The 27564-nt window shown below is 36.9% G+C and overlaps 2 protein-coding genes across 21 annotated transcripts in view; one reads left to right on the top strand and one right to left on the bottom strand.

The window, feature by feature from the left end:
- DOP1A (DOP1 leucine zipper like protein A) overlaps positions 1–15045 on the top strand; it is a 111156-nt gene extending 96111 nt beyond the window's left edge. For 8 of the 13 annotated variants that reach the window (XM_023740376.1, XM_023740377.1, XM_023740370.1 and 5 more), the window contains 7 exons: positions 1685–1837; positions 2979–3115; positions 3978–4033; positions 4942–5106; positions 7303–7432; positions 10040–10099; positions 12459–13667. In XM_023740376.1, the coding sequence (XP_023596144.1) occupies positions 1685–1837; positions 2979–3115; positions 3978–4033; positions 4942–5106; positions 7303–7432; positions 10040–10099; positions 12459–12764 (1007 nt within the window). In that variant the 3' untranslated portion in view covers positions 12765–13667. Of the gene's footprint in view, positions 1–1684; positions 1838–2978; positions 3116–3977; positions 4034–4941; positions 5107–7302; positions 7433–10039; positions 10100–12458; positions 13668–14946 lie in introns of those variants that run through there. The other 5 variants (XR_002825580.1, XR_002825581.1, XM_023740379.1 and 2 more) reach the window with 5 other exon arrangements.
- PGM3 (phosphoglucomutase 3) overlaps positions 13621–27564 on the bottom strand; it is a 34004-nt gene continuing 20060 nt past the window's right edge. For 4 of the 8 annotated variants that reach the window (XM_023740388.1, XM_023740382.1, XM_023740386.1 and 1 more), the window contains 8 exons: positions 26625–26820; positions 24251–24408; positions 22874–22957; positions 19285–19383; positions 17618–17731; positions 16509–16631; positions 14963–15136; positions 13621–13965 (listed from right to left, as the gene is read on the bottom strand). In XM_023740388.1, the coding sequence (XP_023596156.1) occupies positions 13876–13965; positions 14963–15136; positions 16509–16631; positions 17618–17731; positions 19285–19383; positions 22874–22957; positions 24251–24408; positions 26625–26820 (1038 nt within the window). In that variant the 3' untranslated portion in view covers positions 13621–13875. Of the gene's footprint in view, positions 13966–14962; positions 16020–16508; positions 16632–17617; positions 17732–19284; positions 19384–22873; positions 22958–24250; positions 24409–26624; positions 26821–27564 lie in introns of those variants that run through there. The other 4 variants (XM_023740383.1, XM_023740387.1, XM_023740385.1 and 1 more) reach the window with 4 other exon arrangements.

Below are 27564 nucleotides of genomic sequence, written 5' to 3'. Positions count from 1 at the left end.
TTATGGGATGACAATCCAAGTTGTGTGTTTCCTATATGTAATTCATTCTTATTGTTCACTTTGCTTTTTTCTGGGAACTACTGAATTAGTTCTTTGCAAATTACAACTTAAAACTTACAGAGGACAACTTAGTGATAAATAGCGGAAAGAAGGGGTCTTATCTAATTTAACTATGTTTCCTCAGCACCAAACCAAACCCTTTACCATTGAGTCTATTCCGACTCATAACGACCCTACAGGGCAGAGTAGAAGGAGCGACTGGTGGATTCGAACTGCCGACCTTTTGGTTAGCAGCCAAGCTTTTTAACAACTGCACTACCAGGGCTCTTTCTCCAGAATATGAGGCGATTAAAAAAACCATGGCTTGGGTTAGGCACATGTTAGTGACATATATTAGGTGCTCAATAAATAATTATTTAATGAATGAAAGGCTTAAAAGTGGAGGGACAGGGAAAGGCAATTGGATTTGGCCTATCAAACAAGTCACTTTAATTCTCTGGGGCTCTATTTATCTCCTCCTAATGAACAATGAGCAGGGCCAAGAAAGTTGAATCACCCTCCACTCCGCTTCTGCTCTGTCTTGATTGGTTTATATACGAGAGTTCCATGTAGTATATAAAAAAGTTTTCTTAATTTTTAGAAAAAGTTTGGAAGTTATTAAACTAAATGGGCTTAAATAGTAATTAAATTATATCAGTCTGAAAGATTTTGTGTAAATTCTGTGACCCAAACTGCAGTTTCCTCATTTGGAAAAAGGACAACATACTATCTTTTCTGTCTGCTTCACAAGATTGTTGGGAAGGTTCAAATTCATCCATTCAACAAATATTAAAAGACAACAGTTGGCCAGGCAGTGTGCTAACCTTAAATATTTCAGGGAAAAATTATGAAGGAAATAAAATAGGGTGATGTGATAGATTTTAACTGGAAAAAAAAAACTTTAGATAAATGAGTCTTAGGAAAGGCCTCTCTAATGAGCTGATATTTGAGCTGTAACTAAAAAAGCCAGCCATGAGAAGGCCTAGGGACAGAATATTCCAGGCATAAAACCAAACCAAACCCACTGCTGTTGAGTCAATTCCGACTCATAGCGACCCTATAGGACAGAGTAGAACTGCCGCATAGGCTTTCCAAGGAGCGGCTGGTGGGTTTGAACTTTTGGTTACCAACCAAGCTCTTTAACCACTACGTCACTAGGCCCCATTCCAGGCATAGGGAACAAAAATTTCAAAGGCCCTGGGGTGGGAGCAAGCCTGGGAAGTTCAAGGAACAGCAAGTAAGACAGTGTTGTTGCAGCAGAATGAGCAACAACGTAAGGAGGGAGAGGTAGGTGGACCAGTCCAGGCTAGACATTATTTTTAAAGCAGTGGGAAGGATTTGGGCAGATGATATGGAATATTAAAGAGTTTTATAAAATGATACTGTTAGTAGTTTTACCTTCTGAAACCCAGTTATAAATTGTCTTTTGGTATCACAGTTCCTACCCTTTAGTCTTGTGGCTTGTGTATGCTGGGTCTGTTTGCTGGCTCTTCTGCCTCAGGGGAGCCCCAAGCTCCTCTCACTCTTGGATGTCATAGGGCATCTGTAGCCACTTTTAAAAAGCAGTAACAGAAAGATCCCGTTTCAAATGACTAGATGAATATCTGTATCACAGTCTCTTACTTGCTTCATTTTTTTTTTTTAGCTCGGGTAGCTGTGGCTCAAAGCAGTTCACTCAATCTCTTCGCAAACCGTGATGTGGAGCTAGAACAGAGAGCCATGCTTCTCAAAAGATTAGCATTTGCTATTTTTAGCAGTGAAATTGACCAGTACCAGAAATATCTTCCAGATATACAAGGTAAATCATGAAAAACTCTATTTTCTGTCTTTCAAAACTATAGTGTTTTTTGTTCCTTAGAAAATACTTTCCCTAAGTTGTAAGTTGGAGTGAAATACATCAAGTGTAGGGAGTTTGCTTGAGTACGTTTTAGAATTATACATTTGTTCTACTGACACAACAAAAATTATCACCGGTATCTTTAAGATGCAGTTTTTAGAACTTCCCTACATGTGACCTCTCTTTTACTGTTTGGTTCAAATGTCCGAGGAATTCATGTTTGAGGACGAGGTATGAAGACTGTTCATTTGCTGCAGGCAAATGTTTAGCATTTTCTTTTTTATTGTAGATAAGGGTTTATACCCTTAAGAAGAGGACCAAAATATAGGCAGAGCCTGGAAATTTTAGCTAGAAGTAACACTTGCAGGGCAATAGTTTGAGGGGGTAGTTGTATAGGTTTTGATCATCTTCATCAAATGGGTTTCGTGACCGTCTGTATCCAGGATATCAGTATTTATAATCACCTCATGTCACCAAATAGCTCCACAGTGGGAAGAATAAATATTACCCAGAGCAGAATTGTTCCCAGCAAAACAGAACACTCCTTGCCTCCCGGGTGTGCTTGTGCAGGCTCCAGCCTCAGCACTCAGCATGGCTACTGGCCTGGGAATGACAGGTGTCATTCTCTCATGAAATTATTTCTCTTCTCCCAGAAGACATGTGATTCCTTCTTTCTTAACCCTTTATACCTAATGTCAAATACATGACATGTACAATATTTTTGTTCTGTAACTTTTTTTTAAGTTGAGTCGGTCGTTTCTACTCAAAGTGTGGCCCAATGATCAGTATTAGTCTGTTATCCTATCTATGAGAAGTACAGAAATTTAGAATAAGCATTTTAAACTTTTACAGCAATTTGACAGACTTTCTTGAATTTAATAAGAAAATGGTATTTGTATTTTGTCTTTTTTTTAATTTCATTTTTCTAGTAATTTATCCTGATTATATTTTATGAAAGTATCGATTGTCAACAGATTGGAAAATTTTTTAAAAATGCTCCTTCACTACAGATAAGTTGAAAAGTCCTAGACTAGATGATATAGAAAAGGTTTATAAAGATTCAGATTATTTAGTATTAAAAGTATTACTGCATTTCTTTCAGAGAGATTGGTTGAGAGTCTCCGTCTGCCCCAGGTGCCAACTCTTCACTCTCAAGTGTTCCTGTTTTTCAGAGTGTTACTTTTAAGAATGTCTCCGCAACATCTTACCTCACTCTGGCCTACTATGATTACAGAACTTGTGAGTTAATTTTAATTCAGTCAGGTATAAATCTAAATACCAACAATATCATCATCTATTGTATGCTTACTGAATAAAAACTAATCTTGGAAGAAAATTGAACTCTAGTTAAGCTAGTTACTGACAATTTTTTACAGTCGAAAAAAGTAAACCAAGTCCAATTCCATCTACATACAGTTTAAACTTCCAAATAGGCAACCCAGATCGCCAGTTCCTTGTGAATCGTTGATTCATCTCATCTGGTTTAGTTCTCTCTTCTACATCAAAGTTTTAACTTTGTCATGGCTGCCAGGACTGGTTTCCACCTGCAGCAGCACCGCTAGGGTAAAAAGAGATGGTTTAGCTAGATTTAGATGGGTTGATGTAAGGCATATGCTCACTTTTGAAGTGAAGCACTTAACTAGTTAAGCTTGCTTCAGAGAGACTTTCAAGAAGATTTCATATACTCTCAAACAATAAAACTTTCCCAAATCCCACCTATACTGTCCATCCCCTTCCTCAAACCACACTAGGTCACCTTTGTCTGAATGACTTGAGGGGTGAGGGTAAAGGGGATGAGTAAGAAAGGGAAAGGAATCTGTCTCTGAAAACCTAGCATTTATAATTTGACCACAGAAAAATCTGCTTTAATGTTTTTCTTTTTTTTAATTATGTCACTGTTCCATAATGGGCTTCTGCCAAATGATGATCAAGGTTCTGTGCTGTTAATTGCAGTTTTACTTCCAGAAGCTAAATATAATTTAAAAGATCATGAAGATGCAGCCTTAAATGTTTTTGTAGTAATGAAAATACAGCATAAGTTGAAAGAAAGATTAAATATCTAGTGGAAATAAACATTTAAAATTTATTCTACGGTCTCTAGGTACAGGTATTTTTACTGATGGAACAGGAACTCACTGCTGATGAAGATATTTCACGGTAATATGTAACTCATTTCAGTATATTCTTCAGTTTTTTTAAATCCTAAAATTATCCAGAATATTCCTTAACAACTAGTACAGTTTTATATATTCAGTCCCTTATTACCTACTTGATCATATTTGAATATAATGTAGTTTCACTTAAGAATTTTAGACTGGATTAAACTATTGGCATTCATGACCGTTGGCATCTAGATACAAATTTAGCTTAAATACTGTTTCAGCTACATGAGCTAGGTTGGTTTTGGTATGTCAGAGCTGTTTCTTGAAACATTGCAACATACAGCAAAATCTATTATGGCAGGTGACCTTAAAGTAAGGAGCCCCTATGTCCAGATGTTCCAGATGGTCCCAATTTAATGTACTGTAATTTTATTCTTTTTAGTAGAAGCAGTTTATCAATGTGAGACTAAATGTAACTTATTTTTATTTAAGCAGGAAGTTTTATACACAAAATCCACAAATTGAAAAATTTATGAGCAAGAATTTTTATACAGTGTACAAATTTGCTTTAAGACAGTTGGTCTTGAATATATTTTAATTCTCCCTCATTGCTAGCTTAATAAAGTATTCTGTATTAATAACTGCGTTTATTATTATCAAAAGTTCTTTCGTCTTCTCTGCAGAAGGAAACAGAATAGCAGTGGAGTTTCTTAGTTTTTACAGTTTGTATTTTTATATTCCTTGAGTGTGATGTAAGTTATTATGTACTACTTTTTTACATTGTAAAAAGTTAAAAGTGAATTTCTCATTTGAGAATAGCGAAAATAATTTAATCATAACCTTGCTTAGCAATTAGTGATATGGTTATATCAGAGTGATTATAAAAAATGTTAGCTGGATTTTTCAGTAATTATCTGTGAGTAAGTGGGTACAGCTGCTGACAACACCGTCTCCTGCGTGCAGGACTTCCGGCCCCTCTGTGGCTGGTCTGGAGACAACCTATACAGGAGGTAATGGCTTTTCTACTTCATACAACAGCCAGCGATGGTTAAACCTCTATCTCTCTGCTTGCAAATTTTTGGATTTGGCTCTGGCTTTGCCCTCCGAAAATCTTCCTCAGTTTCAGATGTAAGTAAAAGCAAGGATATTAAATGGATTTCTTTGAAATGCATTTGCTTGACATTTAAGACTAATTCAGAAGTTATTTTTGTAAGTTGAAATATTCATAATTTTTATTACTAGAATTTGTTTTGACAGAGGGGTGGGCTGGCACAGTTACTGGAAGTAAATGGTTTAGGTGGATATATTAACAGACCTTTCAATCAACAAATTGAGTACTCACTGTATGTGAAACAGTGGGGTATACACAGTTAAACACAGTGGATATTATTAAGGTGATATACAGGGTGCTTGAGGCTACACAGCAGAGGCCCTCTCTTAGCTTTGAGGGTCAGAGCAGGTCCTCACAGGTTTAAGCTGAGTTGGTGAAGTAAGAGAGTTGGGGGAAGCCCATGTGTAAATACTTAAGAGTCAGGAGTGGACCTGGTATGTCTGAAGTGTTCAAAGATAAGTATTGCCAGAGCAGAGTGTTGAGAGAAGAGGCTGAAAAGGGACTAAATCATGTAGGACTTTGTGTAAGCTATACTGAAGAATTTGAACTTTATCCTAAGGACAATGGGAACCCATTGAAGCATTTTAAGAAATAAAGTGATGTTATCAGACTTGTATCTTAGAAAGTTTGACTATACAGTGTGAAGAAGGGACTGGAGATGAGCAAGACTGGAATTGAAGCTGTTTTATTTAAGATGATAGTGCACTAGACTAGGGTGATAGCAGAGGGAAATAGGGAGAAAACTGAGAAAGTAAAGTCTTACAATTCCTTTTTCTTAAGTGATCAAAAATATTTTTTTTAATATGTAAACTTAGGAATAAACCCATTGCCATCGAGTCGATTCCAACTCATAGTGGCCCTATAGGACAGAGTAGAATTGCCCCACAGGGTTTCCAAGGAGCGGCTGGTGGATTCAAACTGTCGACCTTTTGGTTAGCAGCCGAACTCTTAACCACTGTGTCCCCAGGACTCCAAACTTAGGAATAGGTAAACTATATTAAATTTTATCAAAATATGGCTAATTTGAGTATTTTTCCACAAGATCAAAAATGTACTGGAATATGCAATGTATTCTGGAATGGTATATTAATAATAGAAAAAGGGGTAACAGAATTTTTTTTTTTTTAACTATATTTGGACATTCTTAAATCTCCAAAAACTGCTGTTTCATAAGCTTACTTTTCATTCAATATAATGGTAAGAACTAGAAATTAAATAGGTTAATTCCAGTTTGTGTCCCCCACCCCCCCAATTTAAAAACCATATACATCTATTTCTTGATGAATTCCAGTGATTGGGTATCTGTTACACTGATCGTACTTCTGGGAAAATTCAGAAAAGGATACTAAGAGGAATTGTAGGAAAGTAATCAAAGTTAGCCAGGATGTTTATATTCACAAAGGCAATAGAAAATGTACTCTTATGTACTTTAAGAACATTAAATAGTATGTTGGTGGTATTGACTTTGTATTCCATGACAAGAACCAAAATGAGTTTACCCTCTGTACTTGTCAAGATATTGTTACTAGAAAAGGGAGAAAATATCATAGTAACTAGTTTTTTACCCTAACGTCACAAAGAGGAGCTTTCACTCACGTCCAAACTTGAGCAAGAAAGTATTTGAATTTTGATTATGCATCTCATTCTTTCATCATATATTTGATTCATAAGAATTTAAAAATAAGAATTTCTAAATGGATAGTGGTGGTGGTAGCAAAAATGATGAATGTAATTAATGTCACTGACTTAAATTCTTTCAGTGCTTTTACCCCTTTACTGTGTAAATGTTGAAGAATCTTTGTCAGACTGTTACAGCAGAAATAGATAATAAGCTAAATAAGAGTAATTTCCGTTTACAGACTTTTTGCTTATTAACTAATGGGGAAGGAAACATGTAGTTACTTTGTGCTCATGAAAAAAATAGCTCCCATATTACTGAACATGTCTGTTATATGGTGTGAGCACTTACAAAAGTTTACATACTCATTTACTGATTACAGTACTATGAGGTATTTAACAGTATCCTTATTTACTGATGAAGAAAAGGCTCAGAGAGGTTTAGACACACATGCCCAAGGTGCCAGGGCTACACGTGGCAGAACTGGCAATTTGAATCCAGGTTAGTGGTGGGGCCATGATCTACACTATGAGGCCTCATCCTAAATAGCACCAAATCTGTCTTACTGATGTTAATTGCATTCTTCTATACATAGGTACCGATGGGCCTTTATTCCAGAAGCCTCAGATGATTCAGGTTTGGAAGTCAGAAGGCAGGGAATACATCAACGAGAATTTAAACCTTATGTGGTACGACTAGCAAAACTTCTTCGGAAAAGGGCAAAGGTATTAACATTCTTTTTGTTTTATTTTATGTAACTACATTATTGGTGAGGCCCTTATTAAATACTTCATGGGAAACTAAGAACATTATCAAGTTGAGCTATTTTGAAAAAAATTCCCTAGTTTTGAGAATGTCCATGAGCCTAACATTTCCAGACATTTAAAAAAAAAGTCATATTTTAAAGGAGTATTTACTTAATCATATTAATCTATGATTAATACCTATTAATAGGGAAGCAGTTCACATCCTTGCTAATCAGGTATTTATTAAGCAACTCAACTCTTACATATCCTGTTGTGTGACAGCCTTCTCACTAGTCACTTTCGACCTGACCTATAAATTCTGCGCACTGATTTCCTTCCTTTTGAAAAAGGAAAAACATTTTTGGAAGAAGCTGAGTACACCTAACCTAAGATAACTTTTCAGTCAGCTGATAAGATAGTTTAGTATTTAGCATCGTGAAATTTGTAAGGGCCACATTTGCCTTCATTCATAAAAATGCTTGAAAGTTTCATTTTAACCCCCAATAGCCACTTCTCTTAATAGATAATGGCAATATTTTATGTATTTTAACATCTCTGCATAAAACTGGACACAGGATAGGCAATTTGAAAGTTGATATGATGGATTTTAATACTCCTACTCCCAAACTAAATTCTACTTTAAAATTATTTTTATACCTTTCAACTTTTAAAAAGAAAAAGGAATTATTCTGTATATTAATAACATCTACCTTAAAGTATTTTCCCCTCAAAAAATAAAATAAAAACCTTGGAAACCACGTAACACGGTAGTCCCAAAAGTTTTCCATATCAACAAGTGAGAAGTTAATAAACCCATAATATCCATTTTAAAATGCCAATGGAGAGAAACCGGAAGATAGCTGATTGAGAAAATGTAATGCTAAAAGGGATTTTTAGAACAAATCTGTTAGTTTGTTTTTTTTTTTTTCAACAGAACTAATTAATGGGTGAGGAGATTTTATGTTTTACATTTCAAAAAATTGGCAGTCATATTTTATCAAAAATCAGAATAAAGGGAATAATCATTGACATTCTGTTTATCAATTTGAGATAACATAAATGCTAAAAATTCATTTTCTAAGTCAATGTTCACTTTTTTGATTCTGACCTACAGTAATAAATGCATTTCAGATTCTGACCCAGTGCAGCTATATAATTGAATCTAAAGTTTCTCACAAAATGATACTTGCCCTTAGCACATGCAGTATTTTCTTTTCTATAGTTCCTATTCTTTAAATAGATTTCAAGAACCCACAACCTGCAGTTTTAAAAACATTGCTCTACGTAGTCAGTGTCACTGAACTGTGCATGTAGAAATTTTTGAAATGGTGTATCTTTGGCTATGTGTATTTTCACCAAAAAAAAAAGGTTGAGAAGTTAGAGGGTTGACATGATGTGGGGTTGTTTACCAATGTCATAAAACAATATGTCTACTACTGTTTCATAAGAAACTATTTGTTCTGTAAGCCTTCACTTGAAGTACAATAAAAAAAATAAAAATGAATTAAAAAAAAAACATTGCTCTAAATTAACCTATCTCTACTAGAAAGGCAGTGAAAGACTCAAAAGTATAAAGCATCTACTTAGAGAAATTCCTCAAGGGGAAAAGTGAGAACTTGAAACATTTACCATAAATAAAGTATACCAAAAAAACCCATTGCCATCTAGTCGATTCCAACTCACAGTGACCCTATAGGACAGAGTAGAACTGCCCCATGGGGTTTCTAAGGCTGTAATCTTTACAGAAGCAGACTGCCACATCTTTCTCCCAAGGATCGGCTGGTGGGTTCAAACCACGAACCTTTTGGTCAGCAGCCACTGCACCACCAGGGCTCCACAAATAAAGTACGAGGATAATAATTTGTAAAATATATTTTATATCGTCTTTTGTACATTAAATCTCTTAGTATACATCAGGCTGATTATAGTTTTTTGCCCATCAGTGGGCCCTTTTTTACAAATCTTTTGTCATGTTTTGTCTTGCATTCAATATTTTTAATAACTAAAAAAAAATGGTACAATTTTGGGATGACTTAGGCTGTTTTGTGAGTCTTAGTTTGCAGTATGTGCTTTGATTGCTTAGAAGCTTTCCAGTCTTTTGGAGTCCATGTTCAGCAGCCATAAACTACATTCCACAAACTATGGGAATAGAAGAAGGCAATTAAACATGAGGTTGTACTTGAAGGATGTGAGGAACTTGATTTAAAATGCCAGTTGCTTCTTCAGGTGCTGAATAAATGGACAGAGATGAGGGTGAAAGTTGGGTCCAGAAAACCTAGGATAGAACTTCTAGGTACTTTTACTTCGATATGAGTGTCTGGAAAAGTAATCATGACAAACAGATCCGTGGCTGTGTGATTACATGCCTGCAGGTACATGGACTTAATTATTATCTCCTGCATCTCATTAGTAATGAGAGTTTTTATAAGACTTCTCATCTTTTGCCCAGACCTTATCCCACAGCATAAGAAAACTGTTGTAGCTAGAAAGCACTTTCCCATCCAAATCACTTTAAACAAGGTCTTCATGGCCAAGCATACTTTTCACTGGAATAAAGGCTATGAGTTCTCCTCTTTCCTTCCACAGGACAAGGAGGAGGACTTTAAGACAGTGATTTTGGAGGGATTGGAGATGGCCAAGCATCAGGTGAGGGTGGCTTTTTGATGCTTGTGATATGGCAGCAAATGCTGCAACATTTGGACCAGATACTGAGGCACAAACCCAGGTCTGGATGTCAATAAATAAAAAAGTGGTAAACAGGAAGTCTTTCTTCAAGTGTAGATCAAGTGAAGTCAAAAGAGAAATAGTCTGCATGGAAACATGCCTGATTTTTTGTTTTGTTGAGGGGGAGGTACAGTTCTCATCAGGGCTTTGAACCCATTTGAACCTGTTCAGTCATGGCTGACAAAGCGAAACCAGGAATGGACCCGATTTTTTACAATTTGGGTGATCCGAAATGGAAACTGGAATGGGAAAAATTACAGTTGGGAGCCCTTTCAGAGGCCTGATATGTGAGACTGCATTATTGGCAGGACTGTGGAGAGCGACACACATTCCTAGTGGCATGGTTGGTAGCTGTCTTTGAGCGGGACACCGTTTCCAAGTCTGCTAAAAATCCAACGGAAGAGATCTGGTCGCTGTACGTGTATGCTGGCCTTGTTTTCTAAGAGGGAAGTTGTTTCTAGCAGGACTTCGACCTGTAACTTTTCCCATTCTGGTTATCATTCCGGTTCACCCAAATTTTAAAAATTCAGGTCTGTTCCAATTTCACTTCCTTGACCATGACTAAACTGGGAAGAACCAGTTTGAAGCCTTGTTCTTATTAAGGACAGCTAAAGCACTCTTCTTAAGAGCTTAATAAAAGTTCCTCTTTTAAAAGGCACACTGACAAGAATATTAAAGTTACAACATAATTCTCTTACGTTTGGATACTAGCTGTGTGTAGATGGTTCAGGCATATTATTCAGCATCAGTTCATCTCTTATGTACCTGCTTGTTGTTGTCAGTTGCCTTTGGGTCAGTTCCGACTCATAGCAACCTCGTATGTGCAGAGTAGAATTGATCCATAGGGTTTTCATGGCTGATACCTTTTGGAAGCAGATCACCAGGCCTGTCTTCTGAGGCACCTCTGGGTGTGTTCAAACTGCCCACCTTTCAGCTAGCAGTCCAGCACTTAACCGTTTGTGCCACCCAGGGACTCCTGTGTACCAGCTAATTACCATTTAAATGCAGTCTGATTTAGCGAACTAGAGGTCATGTGCTCAGGACTTGAGTAATGGTAGTTGATGATGTGACAGCCAGCCACAGGACTCTCATCAAAGCCCATGTTATAGTAAAGAGAAAGGAAGACGGTTTTGTGCATTCTATAGTCTAGGCTGGAGGTTAAAGAACTGCTAAGAAATAAAGTGACATAGGTGGTTTTTTAATTTTTCTGGCCACAGATAAAGAACTAAGTGATCTTTTCTTGCTGTCTCCTGGAGTCTGTTTTCCTTTCTCAGGATATTACTTTCAATCACACACAGTATCTGGATTTTGCATTTGTTTTCTCCATTAGGAAACTAGTGATATTAGAAAAACATCTCAACAGCATCTGATCTTAGAAGGCAAAATCTTCTACTTGTTTACAAATATGACAGATTATAATTCTGCTTTTTAAGTCTCATTTAATCATTCTTTTCATACCCAGTCCATTGTGTTATCATCTTTACTGTGTTGTCATACCTATGATTCTGCCTAAGTTCAAACATCTCCAGTTTTCTTATGATCTTTCTGTAGAGATTGAAGTCTGCAGCTGTTTGTATAATTTAGCTGACAAAATAGCCTCTTAATATGTGTTTATATTATTTAGTTGACAGTTTTCACATGCATTCTCATTTGACTTCTCCACTGCAAGACAGAGATTAGATTTTCCTATTTTCTAAGTGAGGAACCTTTACATGTCTTGCCCAAAGATACCACAAAGTAAATGGCAGTGCCAGGACACTAACCCAATTATTTTGACTCCAGGTCCGGTTTCCCCCCGCCGTGTTCTTCAGCACAACAAAGCAGTAGTTTCTCTCCTAAGAGATCCTTTCCTTGTGCTGCAGGGCCAGTAATTTTACTAACAGTAAAATGTGTAAAGCCCTTTGTCCCTTCCTAGCTGCTTCTGTGGTCATTTTGTGACCCAGTCCTTGGTTACATTAGTCGAAGTCCAGAAATACGGGAGCTTTTTGAGTATATGGAAAGCACAACACAAACTATATTTGATTCTCTCTATGCCTATCCAAAATGACTTTAGCTAACCTTACCTGTGCAGCCTAATTGGAAAATATTACAAATATGTCAGACCTCTATATAAAATAATAAGGCCTCAATTAGAAGCAAGGACTTTTAATCAAGTCTGAAATGGAGACTTACGTCATCATTTACATTCATTCTTAGCTGTGATTACTGATGTTTATATCCTTTCAGGTTTTCCAGTGTACTGCCTCATCTGTTTATAACAATTCCGTTTTTGTTTCCACAGAAAAATCCAGAGGAAGACAACTCAGGGAGAATGCTGGGTTGGGAGCCGGGGCACTTGCTGCTCACCATCTGTACTGTGCGCAGTATTGAGCAGCTCCTGCCATTCTTCAATGTACTCAGCCAAGTCTTCAACAGCAAAGTCACAAGCCGATGTGCAGGACACTCAGGGAGCCCTGTCCTCTACTCAAACGCCTTCCCTAACAAGGACATGAAACTGGAGAACCACAAACCATTTTCCAGCAAAGCCAGGCAAAAAATAGAAGAAATGGTAGAGAAGGATTTTCTGGAAGGGGTGATAAAAACTTGAGCACCACAAGTGGCTCCATTTAGCTTAAATGTAAATTATTTAAAACAAACACCACTCTGAGCTGTATAGTTTTTGTTTTTTGTATGTAACAAAACACTTCAGGTTGTATTTAATTTAAATATTTGTAAATAAGAGCAAATGTCTGAATGTGGCCTGAATCAAGTTTAAATATTGTTGGCTCATACTGATTTATGGTGCCTAAGAGAGATCTATATATACATAGTCCATTGTTTTAGTGTTCTGAGTTGTCTTAACCTGCAAAATACACCCTGCACATTTTTTTCTACTGGTTTCAGGCTTTGCTTAATTTAGACAGATGGGGGATTTTTTTCTTTTCCATCATTAATTAACAATGTCCTATTATCAGAACGATACTTCTGTCAGAGGTTTTGGAATGTATCACAATTAGTTTTTCTTCCACGTACATTCACTAAGAGCAGTAAAAAATTCTTCCACGTACATTCACTAAGAGCAGTAAAAAATAACTGAAGCCTGGGCCGTACATCCTTACAAGTGTTGCACTATCATCACCTCAACCTCTCAGTATAGAGATGTACAACCTCCATATTTATGCCTCTGAAGTCCTGGTGATGGTAATCAAATAGGTAAGTCTTCTGTGTTCATTCCAAAGACTGCTATGGAAAAACTGTATCAAAGATGGTGACTACTGCAAAACAGCATTTTAGTCAGGTAACGGTGGTGGAAAAGATGTCACAAGGAGTTAAATAAGCTTTTATTTTCCAGCAACTCTTATGAAATCTTCCCTACACACATTGTAAAGATTGTAAAGTTAATGACTGGATCATATATTTAAATCCCAATATTTTACATCAGTGAGATTGAAAATAGAGGTTTCTTTTTTTTTTTTTTTAAAAACAAGAAAAACTATAAGGCTTATCTATTTCTAAAGAAAGACTTATTCTGGTAGTGTTTCAGAAAAAGAATCAGATCTAGAAACAAGAATCAGATCTAGAAACAATTCAGTAAAGTGCACTGTAAAGATTCTGGTTTTAAAAGTCTTCATCATATCTGTCACAGTTAACAGCACTACCATTATTTTGTAAAAACATCTTTTAAAAAATCCAGTTTCTCAGGAATGTAAAAATTGTCTTCAGAAACCTGGTTGGGGTCTTTCTCCAACTCCTCCAGCCAGCTGAAATACTGCCAAGCTTACTTCATGTGCAAGGCTATCTGCACTTTCCTGCAAATTACATTAAAGGCAATTAGATGAGAAAGACACAACATCTACTGTATGCTACTTGCAAATTTGGGCAAGGAGAGGATGTTTTCTAATTTTGTTGCACTAACATATTCAGATGAAAACCTTTTTTCATCTTTCAGTAACAAATTCCCAGACCTTTAAATAAATGAAAGATACAGGTCAAATTCTTTTAAGTAAGGTAAGCTTTTAGCTAATTATGATTATAAAACTAGTTACCATTCCAAAGGCCACAGTTAACCTAAGAATAAGAAAATCTTATGACCTCAGTCATAGTATACTTCTCATCGTCAGGAACTACTGATTTACAGTATTCTAGGATGGCCTAAACTTTTTCCAAAAAAGCTGCCTGCTGTTTTATAAATTAATTGGAGGTATGCTCTTTCTGAGTCCCTATTCGACACACTCTACTTTGCCCCAGCTATGTGACCACCTTTATCAAGTATTTAAGGTGACAGATAAGATGGAGCAAAGGCCTAAAATAAGGCTGTCACATAAAGGAAATACTTTTATAAACAAATCAAGAGTCCAGAGACAAAAATGAAGTTCAAGCAGCATGGATGACGGTACTCCTTGATTTAGAAATAGACCACTAAACTGGTTTCCATAAAGTCACTGGATTATATTTTTAAAGGAGGAAGAAAAGGATATTATCCTTCACATTGCATAAGCTTTTAACATTTATCAATCTAAGTATTATTCGTCCAAAGTTAGATATATGACACACTTTCAGGAAATCTAGGATAAATCAAAAAAATCGTGGAGGAAACAAGCTAAGTGAGTCTAATTCTGTTCAACTATACAGTCTTAATATGAACCTAAAAGGGCCCATAAACAAATCTGAAATAGAATTAAACTCTTAGATTCCAAACATAAAATAGTTTTCTTTCCTATAGTGCTGTCTCCTCCTCCCCACCCCCGACCTATGTTATTAGACTCTCATTGCACATTTTTTTTCAACAGAACTATCCCAGCTTACTTGGGAGTCTGCTTCTGCATATACTCGGACTACATCTTCTGTTCCAGAGGGTCGCACAAAAGCTCGGGAGAGCCTGTACTTCTTCACCAAGCCATTGATTGCCTCCTGTAGTCCTGGGGGTGTAACTGCTTGTCTTTCAGCATCGGTGGTATTAATAACTTGCCTGTCTGCAACCTAGGCACAAGTATTTTGTATTTATTACCAAATTTAACTTCCTTTAAGAAATTTCACCTGTTCAGCATAATTACATTTCCACTAAAAGAATAGGGACCTTTCATTTTAACACAACAGACCTCTCAGCTTGTTGTACCACAGAGTACAACAATGAGATAGTAAAGTACCAGATTTAAAAGTTTTAATAGAATTTCATCCTTTGCTAAAGTTTTATTAATTTCAACATTTGAATAACTTCCATTTCTTTGGTCTATAAAAAATTACCTTTAGCAAAAAGAACATTTCCACAGACCGTCTCTCAGCTGTAAAATCATTTCTCCCCATCTTATTACTAAAGTAATGGCCAATAAAATTTCAAGTCCTATTGTCATACCTTGGACCCCAGTAAAGCCAGTGATCAAACAGCCTTAAAACCGATTGCCGTCGACTTGATTCCAACTCACTGTGACCCTGTAGGACAGAGTAGAACTTGCCCAGTAGGGTTTCCAAAGCTGTAATCTTTACGGAAACAGAGTGCCACATCTTTCTCCTGTGGGTTCAAATCACTGCTGAGCACTTTACCACTGTACCACCAGAGCTCCTTTCAAAATAACCTTAGGTTGCCACTTATCCTTTTTTAAAAAAAAATGCCTATTATATAAGAGGGTCATGATTCCTGATAAATATGCCAAAAACTCATCTGAAGAATCAGTAGCTATTTCTGAGAATTCTGGCTTTAGTATCTCTAATTTTCACCAGTTCTACTGGTGAAAGTGTAAACTAGTATAAACCTGAATAGAACTCCATTAGCAACTTATCTCAAATGCCTTAAAAAAAATTTCTCTTACATCGTGCCCACAGATTCCACTTCTCAGCATCTAGCCTCAGAAAGTCCTCTGTAAAGCTAGAGTAATGCAGAAGAAATATTTGCACTTGAAATGAGAGACTATCAGGAATTTACTTCAAAATAATCTTGGGAGTGTAAAGAATGAGCAGGGAGATAGCTGAAACCTGTTGAAGCTGGGTACATGGGGGTTCACTATTCTGTTCTTTCTTTTAAAATTTCCATAATAAAACCATAAAGGTGATGAATAGAGTAGCTCATAATATAATAAAATTGGAAACCAAGTACTTGTCAAACTATAGTAAATTAACGTATACCTCTTCTGTAATATTTTTAAATGTGAGAAAACACAGTTAACCAGTTGCCGTCAAAGTGACTCCTGACTCCTGGCAACCCCATGTGTGTCAGCAGAACTGTGTTCCACAGGACTGCAATGTGTTATTTTCTATGTGACGTATGTGTATGTATAGAATGAAATGACACACTTGGGAAAGATTTTTTATATACTATGATTTGGGATTATAAATTATTTTAAAATTTCCCTCATACCTTAACTTTGAGTTGTCTGTTTGGAAGATCCGTATAGAGAGCATCCCACTGTTGGATAGTCAAGCCCTTCAGAGCCAAAATTGCTTCAGTCACCAGCATGTCAGAAATAGCATCACCAGCTGCCTGCAAGATGGGAAAAAATAGAAGAAAATACTCTAACACAAGCAAATCTTGGATATGAATGGTCTGTCTTGGCAAACCAATCATAGTATCCTGTGATCCTACCCAACTCTGTACAGCATTAATAACTAGTGACTTTTTTGTGGGGATAAATACAAACAATAATGAAAGTTATCGATGGAAGACAACAGTAAAAGGTACACAAAGAATACCGAACCCAGCTCTTGAGAAACTTGCCTTTAATGTTCTTATCTATAAAATATGATTAGACTAGTTACCTCTTAAGATGCTAGCACTAACATTCTATGACTCAAATTTTTCTTTATCACTAGATCCCTTTAGATACTATAGATATTATATCCTGATACTGGAAGGCATCATGGTAAAGTGCAGAAATATGAGCTTTGGTGTACACCTGAAGCTGGATCCATATTCTTGCACCACTTATTAGCTCTAAACCTTTGTTTCTTCATTTATAAAATGGGGGTTATAATAACCTATTTCACTGTGTTACTACAAGAAATAACAAGATATGTAGAGTACCCAATATGCAGATGATCCTCAAATTATCAGTTCCATCACTTTTCCCTGTCCTATTCAGCTTTGCTCGTCCATAGCCCATACTCTGCACTTCAATCCCAACTGTATCTAACCCACATACATGTCCTTTGTCAAAGGGATAACCAATTATAATTTCCTCTAGAAAGCTGGTCTAACAAGTATCTATCTATTAACACATCTATACCCACTAGTTGCTGAATCTAGGTGGATTCACTGTACTTGAAAAATTTTCATCATAAAAAGCAGGGAGTGAAGCATAGAAAAAATATTTTGTTACACCATTTCAGTGTAAAACTCAACTGCATATAACACTGTTGCAAGGAAGCCACCAGGCCAGGACTTATCCCCTTTTTTACACAGTACACTCCATTCTGTCCATCTTCTGAATAATGTAAAGGTGACGAGTCCACCACCCCATTGGTTCTGACCTGGTTAAACAAGTCAATAATGTTTTCAAGCATCTTAGCCACTTTCCTTTTGTTATCTTCTAGTTCTTTTGCTAATTGTTTTATCTTCATTTCAGCAACTTTACTAAACAATACCTGCAATGAAAGCATACAAAATAAATCACTGAACACTCTCCAAGCCCCAGTCAAGTATAATCATTCAACCTAAACCATCTGTGAAACTCTTAGTCAATACTAAGGAACAGAGGGAGAAAAATGGCAGCCTTACAAGTATGAAATTAATCAGTATAATCATAACCCAGAAGATATTAACAGACCCAACCCCCAAAAAAGGTTTATTTGTATTATAAAACTGGTTATCAAAGTCTAAACAGTTGATTACAAAGAAAACACCACTTTGGCAAATGGAGAATAAAATGAGTTCATTATGTTCCTCCATCAGCCACCTGAATCAGTTCTGTGTAACCTGGTTACTTAAGCCTCAGTCTGTATGCATTTTACTTTGAAAGATAAAATTCACTGCAACTAGCACAGTTTAAATTTTTAAGGATATAAGCTAGGCAAAGTAGGAAGAGAGTTCATCGTATTCATCAGTTATGGCAAATGGTGTCACGGATATTTATTACAATACACATCAAGCTCCTCAAGATTCCTTCATCATTTTGGAATACCTTATTCATGTTTTTATTGCTCTCAGGAGGCCTAATACGGGGAAGTAGCATATTATGCTCAGCCACTGATGAAACAGATGTTCAATCAAGGTTTGGTAAACTAAGGTGCAGGCCAGCCACTTGTTTACGTAAGTAAGTTTTATCAGAACACAGCCATACCTATTCACTTACACTGCAACGGCAGAGTAACTCAAAAGAGACTTTATGGCCCACAAAGTCGAAAGCAAATGTTTACCAGCCCCTGGGTTGCATCACTGAAGTTAGATTTTAATTGCAATTTCTAGGAACTTTATTATTTTTCCCCTTCTTATATTTATGGGCTCCAGAAGCCAATGTCTAATTAGGAAAACAGTCTGGCCTAGATTCAAGTTTTCTGTTGGGCAACTCAAATCCACTACAAGATGAGGCAAGGTGTGAAAATATTTTTTAAAAAGTCTGAACCATGTGAATGTACTAAAAACCAGAGTTGTATCCTTTAAAATAGTGAATAGTATGTGAATTGTATCTCAAGAAAAATTTTTTTAGAAAATTCTGTCTGCTGAGAGCCATAAACTTTATATGTTTATACATTTATCACTAAATATTTTAAACATGTTTCTTGAAGTTTATAACTTAAAACTTTGTTACTTTAGGTTTATAACTTAATTTGTAAACTTTCCAATATTTTTCATTTCACCACAACTACTGAAGTCTTACTTTTCCTACCTATGGCCAGATGAAGAAAAATATTTTAATAGACAGTCTGATTACAAAGAAAGTTAAGAACTGCTATTTTAAAAAACAATATTAAAAGAACAAATTAGTATTTTTTTTAATATCCAGAGAGGGATCACTACAATCTAAACGAGAACCACCATTTTACAACATGAGAATAAAAGATTAACCAAATAATCTTATTCTACCACCATCTCAATCACTTCATGAAAGTAGAATATTACCTATTACTACCCAGATGTAGAATGCCTGTCATAAAGAAAAGTGCCAGCTAAAGCCACAGTTCTGTTTAAGAGAACTTACTGTGCCATGCCCATTTGCTTCAAAATAAATTCCAATGTCAAACTCTTGAGCCTTGTGGTGCAAATGTTTCACACCAGTTTTAGTACAATAGACAGGTACCTATGACAAACACACAAATTTAAAGAACCACAATAACAGTTATTCAGTCAACAAATATTATTGTGTAACTACTATCCCAGGGGTACAAAAAAGAACCGAACCGTCTGGAACTTAGTCTAGTGAGGAAGACAAGTAAGCGATTAAAATACAATGTGGCAAGTGTTAAATGGGAGAGTGGGTACACTGAGGAAACACACCAAATGAAAAAACCATACAGCCGATTCCAGCTCATGAGGACCCGCCATGTATGTCAGAGTAGAACTGGGCCCCACAGGATTTTCAATGGCTGGCTGGTTTGGAAGTAGATCTCCACACCTTTCTTCTGAGGCACCTCTGGATGGACTTGAACCACAACCTTTTGGTTAGCAGCAAGCAAGTTAACCATCGGCACTACCCAGGGACTCTGAGGAAGCAAAGTCATGGGTTTAAAAGCAAGGTAAGAAATGAAGATCTCTTCAGGAAGAGCCCTGTAAGCCAATAAAGGATTACAAGTGGAAGAATGACATGATCTTGCTGTTTTAAAAAGCTGAATCTAGTTATAATGTGGAGAATGGCTTAGTGCAGGGTTGGCAAGCTTCTTCTGTAAAGGGCCAGACAGTAAACATCTTAGGCTTTGCAGGCCATAGGTTTATTTTTCAACTGCCAAACTCTGCCACTGTAATATGAAAGTAGTCAGACAACAATGCATAAATGAATAAGCCTGACTATATTCCAATAAAATGTTATTTATAAAAATATATGACAGCTTAGATTTGGCCTACAGGGCCCTAGTCTGCCCATCCCTGGCTTAGAGGAAAGCTAAGAGACCTAAGGGGAACAGTTTTAGGTTTCTAGGAGAAATAGTTAATGCACTGGCTGCTAACCAAAAGGTTGGAGGTTCAAGTCCACCCAGAGGCACCTTGGAAGAAAGGCCTGATTAGCTACTTCTGAAAAACCAACCACTGATAACCGTACGGTACACAGTTCCACTCTGACAAACATGGGTCACCATGAGTCAGAGATGACTCAATGGCAACTGTTTACTGGTTAGGACTACAACTACTCCTCACTTATCAACTATCTCGTTGTCCAACGTTTCACTTTTATGATAACAGTAAAAAATCTGACTATTCTGCACATCAACGATGTATGTCTGGCAGTAACCCTTTCATGACCAGAGGGACACAGAGCACCCACATAACATCTTCTGTCTCTCAGGTCCAGAGCGACATATGTGTCCCAAATATTTTGTGATCTGATGTGATCATCCTCCATTTTCACATAATGTCAATTTTCATATAACAACCTGGTCTTTGGAACCCTAACCATGTTGATAAGTGAGGAGGGGATGTAATCCTAGTAAGAAATTTAGCGGCTGGACTAGCAACAGTGGGTAAGGAAAGTCATGGGTGGATATGATATGTAAGAATAGTTACAGACTGATCAGTGGCAGAACTGCAAAAGGGATCAAAGAAGATGAACATTTGATGGGATTTAGGGGACCTCAGGAATCAATTCCGACTCATAGCGACCCTATAGAACAGAGGAGAGCTGCTCCATAGAGTTTCCAAGGAGCACCTGGTGGATTCGAACTGCCAACCTTTCGGTTAGCAGCCGTGACTCTGAACCACTACGCCACCAGGGTTTCCACCTCAGGAACGGCAAGGGATAAAAATATTTCATCTAGAAGATGGTGGATTGAGAAGTAATAGCTTCTGATGTATTCAGTTTCTTAAACAAGGTTGTTATCCTACCTGTAAAATTTTCTAACACAGAAAATAAAATATTAAAACAATACCACGGGTACTGAGAATCCCTGTAGAAGGCAGGCAGCTGGGCCCAGATGGAGTCCTTTGAGTTTACTGTAACCATATGGTCACAAACTAGCAGCCTCTAGATAATTTTTATTTTACTATTTTTTTAATTTTGAATCCATTGCCAAAATTTTAAAAGTAGAAAATTCACATGAAAATTCAGATTTCCACCTTCTCTTGAAGAATCTAGTAATAAAGACTGAGGCTGACAGAAGCTGGCCATCTGACCTGGGTATACTCTTCACAGTCTATATCCACATACTTTACTCCTTCACTTCACCTATCCAGATCGTGCAGGAATCTGACTCTGTAACCCCTACCTGAACAAAAGCTAGATAAAATGCAAGAAGTTTAAAAGGGATGCACAAAAGTTAGGAAAACATTACACCGTGTTCAGAAAGGGCAAAACTGCTTATTCCCCAAGGAAACAGTAACTCTTGTGATTTGTGCTGGTGTACAGTGCTACCCTTGTTAGTAACATTCTAAGCAGGCCTCTGATATTCTGTAATAAGTTTTATATTCCTTCTCTAATGTTTCTCTTCCCTATATATTTATTTGTATTTTTACCTAAATTCTGTGAGGAACAAGTATAAAAAGCAGGTCAAGGCAAAAACCCACGGCTGTCAAGTCGATTCCAACTCATAGCAACCCTACAGGACAAAGCAGAACTGCCCCATAAAGTTTCCAGGGAGCAGCTTGTGGATTCGAACTGCTGACCTTTCGGTTAGCAGACAAACGCTTACTGCACCACCAGGGCTACAATTTGTTTTCTCTTCCCTATATATTTATCTGTATTTTAACCCAGCTTCTGTGAGGAACAAGTATAAAAAGTACAGACTTCCAATTTTGGCCATAAACTCCTAACTCTTAGAGCACGTAGTATATATAGTACAGAGGATAGTCATCTAGTGGATGTGGGAGAAATAATCAGAAACAAAATCTCCTGCCAACCCAGAAAACCTCTCCGCAGAAGAGAAACAAAACAGTTTTATTACCAAGCATGAAACCAGACTGTGAGATGCATCACACACAATCTGCTAAAAAGTGCAAAGACAGAAATCTTTTACATAACCAGGCAGATATGACCCATTACATACATGTTCTCAAGATAAACGGTAACTAGTCCTCAAAGTAAGAGGACTTGGCAGCACCACTTGTCACAGTTTATCCTAAACTTACCTGGTAAATGGAGTGGCCATCTGTGTTAGCTAACTTCCCTTATCTAAAGGAACACTAAAACTTCTCATATCTCTATCAGGTAGGTAGGTAGTTACACCTTAGAGCCAGATGCCAAAGTTAAACTCTCAAAACTAGGAGACAGGGATGCTATCTTCTTTGATGTTCATATTTCAAAGAGGTGGCTCCAGGCCCTTGAGAAAAAAACATTCCTGGATTATGAAACTGGCCAGAGGCTTAAAAGATTTACCTACTTTTTCAAAGAGGCAGAGAAAGAATTTTAAATTACAAGTTTTCTAAAGGAAATGCTTTTAGAAAAGGAAGGGTAGAAAGTTCCTTTCCCTTTTAGTATCAAGGAGAATTAAATTTTCTGATTTTTGAATTGTATTTAACCTTACATGGACAGTGGCTCAGCTCCATGCATGACAGCCTATTCACTTCCATGAGGACATTACATTTCCTAAAAGAAATATATTAAAATGGAATTAAGAAACTTCCAGAAAATAAAAACGGTTCAATACCTTCATAACTTCTTCAAGATACCGTGTTGAACTTCCATTTGCATATGCAGTTTGTACAACACCAATATTCAAATTTTCTCCAATCTAGACAAAAAAAAAAATGATACCTGCCATCAGAAGTGAAAGAATCTACAAAAGCAAAAATATAATGAGAGCTCTAGAGGATGACATAAAATCATGAGCCAGTTCAGCCATGCCTTGGTTTATGCAATAAATAATTTACTGAAAATTTACATGTAAACCAGAAAAAAGGGCTGAAATGTTTTTAAGCACTAAAGTAATCCTGTGAGAAATCATTTATAAAGAAGCCTGTGATATGAACAATCATCTCTTGATCTTCAACTCAAAAAACTATTGAATTCTTGAAGTAAAATATATTTTTACTAAATTACAATAATTATTTCCTATTACATATTAGGGAGCCCTGGTGGTGTAGCAGTTAAGTGCTCGGCTGCTAACCAAAAGGTCAGCAGTTCAAATCCACCAGCTGCTCCTTAGAAAACCTATGGGGCAGTTCTACTCTGTTCTATAGGGTCGCTGTGAGACAGAATCGACTCAACTCTGTCCTACAGGGTCACTATGAGTCAGAATCAATTCAACAGCAATGCGTTTGGTTTCTTTATTATACTAAAGCCAGCCTGATACCATGGACTGCCAAAAGAACAAACACATCTGTCTTCAAAGAAGTAAAACCAAAATGCTCCTTAGAAGCAAGGATGGCGAGACCATGTCTTACATACTTTGGACATGTTTCAGGAGGGACCAGTCCCTGGAGAAGGACATCATGCTTGGTAAAGTAGAGGGTCAGCAAAAAAAGGAAGACCCTCAACAAGACAGACTGATACAGTGGCTCCAACAATGGGCTCAAGCATAATGATTGTGAGCATGGCGCAGGACCAGTCAGTGTTTCGTTCTGTTGTACATCGGGTTGCTATGAGTCAGAATCAACTTGACAGCACCTAACTACAACACCAAAGCCAGCCTAAAAGCTATTTCCAAAAGAACAAAACATCTCACATTACAAAGCTTATCATAAGAATAATAATCTTTAAGATGATGAGGTTTTCTGTTTAGATTTGAGGCTTTGGGAGTGATGGTAGAACTCTCATTGAAGTGTCAGTTATGAAAAAACTACACTTCATAAAGTTTCAAATCATAAAACTTTGCCAGTGTAAGAAAGATGAGTATCTTCAGGCTCCAAAACCAATGCCCAATGTTGAAATGACTGAAATTAACCACTTTTTTTTTCATTTCCTAGCCATAAACATAAGAAACTTTCCATAAATTGTGCCTGTTAGACGTTCAAATGACTATCTGATATGCAACTATTTCACTAGTAAATCTTGGTTTCAAAGGTAACCAATCACCCCATCATACCTCCAACAGAAGCTCTTTAAGAAAACTGCTAATTAACGTTGCTATTTTGTCTCCATCTATGAGATGAAAGTGACCATCAGCATCTCGGTAGTAATACACAATTCTGTCTGCATCTCCATCAAAGGAACAGCATCTTTCATTGGACTTCATTTCCATTCCTAGAACACAGAATAATTTAAAATCTCATTTCAGTCAGTATCATAAGTTTTAAGTTTTTCTCTCACACTAGTTACTAGGGAAAATTTTTCAATAAAGTAGGATTATAACTGCCCTTATGTGTTGCAGATAGCATGCCCACTATGATTTTTCCATGAGGTATTTACAATTATCCTTCCGCATAAAAACCAATGTCTTAATCTTTAAATTCTGTACAGGTATATTGGGCGTTTTACAGTCCAAATTCTTTTACAGCAAACTGAAATAGGAACATTCAAAATCTATGTATGCCCGAACCTGCCATAATACTAAGATAAAAATTCTATTTTACAACCTAGTTGGTTAAGACAGGTTTCCTGTACCGTTTTGAAAGCTACAGGTATTATCTTAATGCCAATTTACCTAGTAGTGTGATGTCCTTCACATACACATAAAAAAAACCAAACCCGTTACTGTCGAGTCGATTCCGACTCACAGCGACCTACAGGACAGAGTAAAACCACCCCATAGCGTTTCCAAGGAGCGCGTGGTGGATTTGAACTGCCGACCTTTTGGTTAGCTGCCGAACACTTTAACCACTGCACCACTGGGGCTCCAATACATATATACTTGCATATATTTTAATTAGCAATAGGTGAGGTGTATGCTTTACTTCTGATAGAAATAATTTATTTGTTCATAGCATAAATAACAACACTGATAATTTTCTAGAACAAAAAATTATAACCTGTGAGTCTGTAATTTGCATAAAGTTATTAAAGTTTCAAGTGATTTTCACATCAAATTTTTTTTGAAAATTTGGCTGTTTCTTAGCTGTAATAGCCGCACGGTGACAAATCCAGCATGAGGCAACTAAGAAGTGGGTTTCTTTTTCCTGGGATATGAGTATAAGGTTGACTACAGGACACAGAGAGCAAACTTCCAAGAAAGCAGAGAACCTACGGGTTTTGTTCATATTGTATCCCCACTGCCTAGGGCAGTAGGGGTAAGAGCTCAAATATTTAGTGAGTGGACAGATGAGCAACACAGAACTGAGCTGTCAGTAAAGTAAATATAAAAACTAGCAATTCAATGAAAAGGAGCTCAAATCAGTTGATTAAAACCAGTCTGACCGAAAGTTGAAAATTTAAATGCTCAAGTGAAGCCAAATTAACATAACTGAATGAGGCAACTGGATGAAGTTGGTAGAGTTCTGGAGAATGCATGTCCTGTTCCTGCTTCAAGTGGGCAGCAGCTACTCAACGGCAGCAGACTACTGCCATTAAAAAACCCATGGATTCCGACTCACAGTGACCCTACAGGACAGAGCAGAACTGCCCCCACAGGGCTTCCAAGGAGCCACTGGTGGATTCAAATTGCCGAACTTTTGGTTAGCAGCTGGGCTCTTAACCACTGTACCACCAGGACTCTACTACCGTTAAGGATGGCCATGTCTGTGTTTGGTAAAGAGAAACCAGAGTCTGATATTTAAGTGAAATCATGGAGTTTTTTAAATGGTGGCAACAAATGCAACACTCACACACACACACACACACACAGCAAACAACACATACTTCCAAGCCAATATGGCCAACAGACTGCCAATTTAGGATCTATAATGCAGATAAATGTAGAACACTACAATCTAGAACTAAAATCTGATGAAAGTTTTCCTCCTAATATGCCCACTGTGGAAAACACTGACTTTACAATCATAACTAAGTAAGAGTTGCATTCACTGTCCACAGTCTCTCTAATTCAGATAAAAAGTGAAAGACAATGATAATTTAACTACTGCTATCATTTAGATCAGTGGTTCACTAAGTGTGGTCCCCAAACCAGCACAATAAACAAAGCCTAGACACTTATTAAAAATCCAATTTATCAAGCCCCTCCCCAGACCTACAGAATGAGAAACTCTGGAATGGGGCTCAGCAATCTGTGTTAACAAGCCCTCAAGGTGATCCTGATGTATGCTGAAGTCTGAGGACCACTGCTTTGGATTATTGTTTTCTAACTTTGCTTTTCTCATCCATATTCCCTACATACTGATGTTATAGCTGGAGAAAGAAGACCATATTTTGAATGGCACTGTCTAGTGGGAAAATTCCCAGATGTCTAAAAGTGGCAGAGCCAAAACTAGCTACATGACTTTACTTACTTGGCTGCCTCCCTCTGTAAATGAAATGGACTTCAAACAGCTTTCAAAACAAAATTGTATACTGCTAATACTACATACCCTCAGGAGGTTTCTGATGACTTTTCACAAAATCAGCCCCACATAAATGATTGAGTTTCCCTTTGGTCCCATCATTAAATACGTGAACTGACAGCCCCTGTGAGAAGTAGTGTTCCATTTCTCTTAGCTTCAGGGCCCCTATACCATTTGCACAGTCGACCTTAAGTGTTCTATATTCATCTCCACTGCAGGAAGCCTTCAAAGGAAAAAGATACGTGGAAGAAACATTTCAAGTTATAAAAACAAAAGTGAAATGTGGGTTTATATATATATATACACACACACAGAGATATATATACACACACGTATTTACATATATCTATACATGTATACCAAATGACTGATTTATTGGAAGTAGACTGCCATAACTGACTGCACCACCCATATCATGTATAGAGTTCCGTTAATAATGTCTGAACATACATACCTGCTTGTTTTTTGGGTTAAAATACATGAGTTAACTGAAATAATGTTTACATTAACAACCTAAGAACCCATCAATGGATGAACAGATAAAACTGTGGTATACGCATACAATGAAATATTATTCAGCCCTAAAAAGGAACAAAGTACTGATACATGCTACAACGTCCATGAACCTTGAAAGCAATATGCTAAGTGAAAGAAGCCAGTCACAAAACATCACATATTGTATAATTCCTTTTATATGATATACAGATAGGCAAATTCAGAGAGACAGAAAGCAGACTCAAGGGTTACCAGGGGGTGGGGGAGGAGGAATGCAGAATGATTACTTAATGGGTCTGGAATATTTTTATAGGCTGATAAAAGTTTTGAAATCAGAGAGCTGGTAGCTGCACAACACTATGAATACACTAAATACAACTGAATTGTATACTTTAAAATGGTACATTTTAAATATATACTTTAAAATGGCTTTGTTTTATGTGAACTTCACCTCAATTAAAAAAAGTATATA

This window comes from Trichechus manatus, unplaced genomic scaffold, assembly GCF_000243295.1.
Source record: "Trichechus manatus latirostris isolate Lorelei unplaced genomic scaffold, TriManLat1.0 scaffold00154, whole genome shotgun sequence".
Classification (NCBI taxonomy): Eukaryota; Metazoa; Chordata; class Mammalia; order Sirenia; family Trichechidae; genus Trichechus; species Trichechus manatus.
This window is presented reverse-complemented; position numbering and strand designations above follow the sequence as displayed.